The sequence below is a fragment of the Mixophyes fleayi genome, chromosome 2 (assembly GCF_038048845.1).
Source record: "Mixophyes fleayi isolate aMixFle1 chromosome 2, aMixFle1.hap1, whole genome shotgun sequence".
Lineage (NCBI taxonomy): Eukaryota > Metazoa > Chordata > Amphibia > Anura > Limnodynastidae > Mixophyes > Mixophyes fleayi.
In genome coordinates this window covers 308,749,848-308,755,847 of record NC_134403.1, presented here as the reverse complement: position 1 = coordinate 308,755,847, position 6,000 = coordinate 308,749,848, and the positions used below count along the sequence as shown (strand labels likewise).

The window sequence follows — 6,000 nt, the reverse complement described above, 5'->3', positions numbered from 1 at the left end:
TTGGCCTACGTTAGTAGGTTCCTTCCCTCCCCGTTCCGCCTCTCAAATTGTAAGGGATTGAAATGGGCATATTCAATTGTAGGCGGAAACGCTGAAAATTTCGCGCTCTACGCACTATTACCATAAAAAACGTTATTACGGTAGTTTTCTCGCTGGACAGGGAGCCGCGAGCTGAAATCCAGCTTAATATAACGGTAATAGTTCTAGCGCGGCGGGATATTCAAACAATTGAATATGTCCCAAAGTGTCAGATGTATGAGGATATGAATTCCTTGCAGTTTTGTGAATTTGGTTTTGAATCAGGCCCATAATGTTTCATTTACAGCTTGAACAAATTTCAATTCCCATTGGAGTTTTAATTTCATAATAAAGGCAGCTCTATGAGAATTGTTCATGCTACGTACAACCTACTAAGTTCACTTTGCTGGACATGTTACAGGTAACTGCTATACTGACCCACACACACATTGCTGAGTACAACGATAAAACTGTACCACAGTAGTGGATGCATCTAAACGTAGGAAGTGTCTTAGCCACGCCCGTTTGACGTCACCACCCCCTGAGCCCCACGCCCCTTGTTTACCTGTTCGGTTTACCTGCACAACCTTCATCAAGCAAATTCTAACTGCCAATATTTCTCTACCAATTGGGGAAGTAAACACGATGAAGGGCGGGGATTGACTAGCCAGGGAGGTTGACCTGACACGCCCATTAAGCTGCTGCTCGTGAACGCGCTTGGTCTTTCCGTGTAGGAATGTAAATGTGGACGTGCTGTGCGCGTGGACGCGCGGGTCAGGTGGGCGTTCCTGGGCCTCTGCTGCTGCTGCTGGTGTAGGAGGGCTCAGCTGTGCATTGTATGTTTCCTTCCTTTCATCAGCGACCTTTTATCAGCATTGTTTACCTATAACACTGGACATCATTTATGTGTCCAACTTCAGCATCCCCCTCACCAGTACGTGCAAACCTGAGCAGCACTTGCATCATCATTTTTATTTATTCTTATTATATGCTCATATATATTGGTGCATTGGCATATTTTAGTTAATAGTGAGTCTATTATTAATATGTAGGGTTTACTTTTACATTTTTTTTACTATTCATATTTGTCGTGTTATCACTATCGGGGGTCACTTACCTCCAGAGGAGCATCATGAGACTGTGCATATACCTGCTGAAAAACACCATCCCCAATCAGATCGAGTACTACTCCAAGTTTTCCCCCTCCCCTCTCTCTATCAAGCAGTTGTTGGATTTTGGTGAGTTACCTTGCACGTATATTATGGCTGCTGGTGTGTTTATAGACAGTGCTTGTTGCACTTTGCAATGTGTGCTATCGGGGACTCTGATATTTATTGCACTTGGATTGAGACTACCCTATTAGATTATACATGGCAGATTTTTATTAGCTAAATCCAATGTTACATTTTAAAAGAGCAGTTGATTCATAATTTGACTAGAGGATTATATAGTTGAATTTGTCATGGTAACTGTATTTTTTTATGTTAAAATTAAATAGCCGAAGTCAACAGTTTAATTTTTGAGATATGTGGCTGGTTGGTTGATTCTAGTATAAGAAAGTACTAGTTGCCATAACAGTTAGTAAAAGTAGTTACACTTTGTTTTAGCAAAAATCTGTTTCCTAAAATGGAGAGAAAAACAGCAACAGATAATACCTATAAATTTATGTAATCCATAAAATGTAGCGTTATCAAGCAGTATTGCATAAATGGCTAATATTCACTTAGAAATAAAGATCATATTTATTATTCTTATTAACCTGTATATATCTTCAATATATTATAGTTTTATAGAGAATGGTTAATTGTTCACATCCATCCCTATGATATATGGTTGATACTACTGATTACAACAAGGGTGCTTCTGTTGCTATAATATAAAATGTTCTGCATAAAGCCACCATTTTATTATTTGATATAGTTTATGTGCTACATTTTTGTGACCTGTGTGTTTCACAGTGGCCATTGTTGATTTAAGTCCACTGGTCTTAGCACTGCTGCAAGTCATTGATGGGCAGCATGTTTCAAGTGACCAACACATCAGAATCCATAGAGTACGTTAAGCCAGAGATGATGGTAGCTAGTCAAGCAGGTGAACACCAGCCAATTGCGAGCATTCTGCTGTCCAGCATCGGTGGTGAACTTCTTATAACAAAATCTGAGTCATCATGAAGTAATATTAGCCATGGTTCATGTAAAATATTGTAATTATTTGTCTCATAAGGGAGCTTTTAATATAAACATACCTGCATTTTTTACAGTGCTTAATATTTTCAGAATGTAAATTCTTTTGTTTACCGTTACATAAAACAAATTAAAAACACTCTTTTTGTGGATGGGCCCTGTTGCCCTCACATAAAACTATATTGTTAGGTTTAAAACCGCACATACTGATAACTAAAAGAATGCCTCCTGGTTTTGCGTTCCCTCTCTACCTTACATACAATATACATTGGCATTAATGTCAAAAAAAGACAGAGTAAATTTAAATAATCTACACAATTAAGATGAATTAGAAAAATGCTGTCATGTTTGGGTAAACTTGTGATGTGTTTTTTTAATGCAAAAAAAGTTTAACAATGTCTTTCTCTTGTAGTCATTATGCAGGACCTGTCTAGTTGTCACATCTTTAGATTTAAAATTTCATTAGGGATTAATTAATTCTCGGGAACCCCCTCAATTTGATGTAACTTTGCTGCACTATTTCCAACCATCTGGAAAGAACACTTCCTTACACTCTGCAAATTGTGTTCATTAAGTGTCCAGACAATGCTAATATTAATTAAAAAAAGTTGCTTTGACAGGTGGATTAATGTGTATATTAAAGATAATTTCAATATTTAAAAATTATTTTAAAAAAATGATTTACCCACCCCTTGTTCTGTAATTGTGGGGTTTCCAGGGACCCTCTTCCCCTCGAGGGCTTTGGGATACCTGGTACAATTGGGGCTTCAAGAAAAGGAGGTTTTTATGTGCAGAACCTATTGCAGCAGAGTGTAATTTACAGACCGCTGTGGGCTCTATTGCTTCTGACAGGGTACTAAGGTTTGGAAAGTGCCAATAGTTACAGCACTAACACTTTCAAATGTTATTATGTTGGTTAAGAGAAGCAGTGGAACAACAAAAAGAACCAATAAAATGACAAGTATAATTTTGAACTGGTGGGGCTGCCCTTTAGATATTTAAAGCTGATGGCAAATGCACTAGTTTTTAACTCAAAATTCATTATAATATTTCTCTACAGGAGAACCATCTTCTTATATATTATACATACATAGTAATGCTTTTTTTGTGGTAACTAAGATGAATTTTCCTGTTAAGAGATGTAGGTTTTGAAATCCCTGTAGAAATATATAAAACCCCCTTTGACCTATTATGGGCTCTTGTTACAAGTTTCTGTAGCTGTGTTTTAAGTGTGCTTTTAGTTATATATTACAGCTGTAAGTATGAAAATACTATATAGAGTTTAACAAGAGCAGTGTCAACACTTTTTTTTTCTTTACCTCATAATATATCATATAGGGCAGGTCTTTCCAGCTGGCATGTAGTAGTTTGTGGTCTTGCTGTGATTAGAGAGATTATACTTTGTCTCCAGTGAGTATCTGCTCCCTTAGAGTTGCCATTACTACTTCAGACAGAAAACAGGCACTGAAGTTAAGCTAATGTCCCTGGCTGAATCCTTCAGACATTACAATAAATATGTCTGCTAAGTAAATAATCTATCATATCAGTCCCTACAGAGAGTACTCCCATAATATCACCTCAGTGATGATCTTCTGCTTGCAAAAGTTACTGTTTAGACCGAGGTAGGTACATCGACCTTGTAAAGTTGTGGAAACTAGGAAGCAAAGTTATTTGAGGTAAGATAAATGCAGAATGTAGACTGGAAGAATGTGATGGGAACTAGTGGGACTGAAGAAAGGGGGATATCACAGGTAGTAAGTTTTTGAGAAATGAGACAAACGGTACAGTTGATGAGAATTATATTAGTCAGAGTGAAAGTAAATGTGATCGTAAAGTTGAAAATGAATCAAAGATGAAGAACAGTCCTTGGACTGGTAAATGGGGTATGCATGTGTAAACTGGGCAGGAAATGTGTGTTGGAATTGAAGTGAAGAGACGTGCCGGATAGGTGGGTGAATGATTATAGTGGTCGGACGTGATGCAGAGTACAAGGAGGTAGATGATTAACATGAAATGGGGGAGTAAAAGTTTTGGTAGCTGTAAGAAACACAGAGGTGAAGAATAAATCTGGGAACACACCTATGCAATCTTACTTCAGATGCAATTTCTGTAGCGACTTTACCAACAATTGAAAGTCCTGATGAGCATGCCAGATTCATGTGTACACAGATACACAAATTACCTTCAGATCTCTTATTAACCATTGCTGGAAAGATTGTGACTCTGTACACACTCTACAGATATATGCCTGCACTGGTGGTCGTGAGTGTGTACACACTTCCACATTTTCCCGACATCGTTCTATTGTTGATCGTGATTTTTAGGAAGTTTATAAAACCAAATCAACAGAAGCCTTGTGTTTTGATATGATAAAACATGATTGTGGGAGTGTACACACTCATGCAATAGCTGAACAAACGGTCGTGAATCATGTTATCTGCACGATAAGTGCATAGATGTATACCCAGCTTAAGAGTATGAAGTGAGATGGACATGTAGAAGAACCGGGTGAGTATAACGTTAGTTATAGACATAAACATTAGTAGATGTCACATTTTATTTTACAACCACACCTATAAATGATGGTGAGAGTCTATGATTCAGCAGTACTCTTACACAGCTCCAGAAAATACGAGCCACATCATGACCCGTTGGACACCTGGTTTTTGCAACAATTGCGCTTTTGTAATACTCTTGTTTTGCAATACACGGGTATTTATTAAAAATTATTTTGCAATTATGGCGCTCTACAGGGTATGCAGGAAATTATAATGTTCTACACCCAATTGCCATTTTCCGCAAAGAGGAGCTGGATTGGCTGGGAAAAGGATTATTAATTGGACTAATGGTTAACATTCATGAAAGGTCACACCTGGTGGAGTGTAAGTTGTATAACCATCATCAGTGCAGTTATTATAAATGTATGTTTGTTTTTGTTTTGAGTGTCATTTTTAACTATTCTGTTTTTGAGCAAGTACACACTTTAATAAAAGTCTCCCCATTTGGTTTAGGTCAGGTATAAATTAAATGATTTTCAAAGAGTGCAGTGCTCATCATTGCATGTTTATGTAGTGCCAGCATATTCTGCAGTGCTCCACAACTGGGAACAAACATGGTAAAAAAACAAGACTGGGTATTGACAAACAAAGAGGTAAGAAGGCCTGCTCACAAACTTGGTGTCTATTATGTATATAAGATATGACCAGCAAGGTCCTATATATGTCATGCCTTCTTGTCATGTTGCATGTTCCCTAGTAGACTAAAATTGTCATCTTTTGTGATTGTAGTTCATGGGGGTTATCAAACAGCACACTGCAAATGTATAGTAACTATTAGGCAATTAGCTTTGATGTGTCAAGTGCAGGTTTAGGCAGTGGAAGGAAATCTTTTATGGGTTGCTATTTGCTACTAAACATTTGTTGTAATTAGTGAATTTCATATATTCTGTTTGGGTCAGACCATTTTAATAATGGCAAAAAAACATTTTGCCACCCAAAGGCTACGAAAGGGTACTGCACCCCAATGAACTATCATCATCATCATCATCATTTATTTTTATAGTGCCACTAATTCCGCAGCACTGTACAGAGAACTCACTCACATCAGTCCCTGCCCCATTGGGGCTTACAGTCTAAATTCCCTTACACACAGATAGACACACAAACTAGGGTCAATTTGTTAGCAGCCATTTAACCTACCAGTGCTGTAAGGCAGAAGTGCTAACCACTTAGCCACCCTGCTGCCCATATGTATGGATAGTCCCTATATTTGTTGTAAGGCAACATGGGGGTTAAACCAT

The 6,000-nt window shown here is 37.8% G+C and overlaps 1 protein-coding gene across 1 annotated transcript in view; it reads left to right on the top strand.

The window, feature by feature from the left end:
* Window positions 1-717: 717 nt before the first annotated feature.
* PDK3 (pyruvate dehydrogenase kinase 3) overlaps window positions 718-6,000 on the top strand; it is a 56,516-nt gene continuing 51,233 nt past the window's right edge. Inside the window, exon 1 of the mRNA XM_075196517.1 lies at window positions 718-1,256. Within this exon, the coding sequence (XP_075052618.1) occupies window positions 1,151-1,256 (106 nt within the window). The 5' untranslated portion in view covers window positions 718-1,150. The remainder of the gene's footprint in view (window positions 1,257-6,000) is intronic.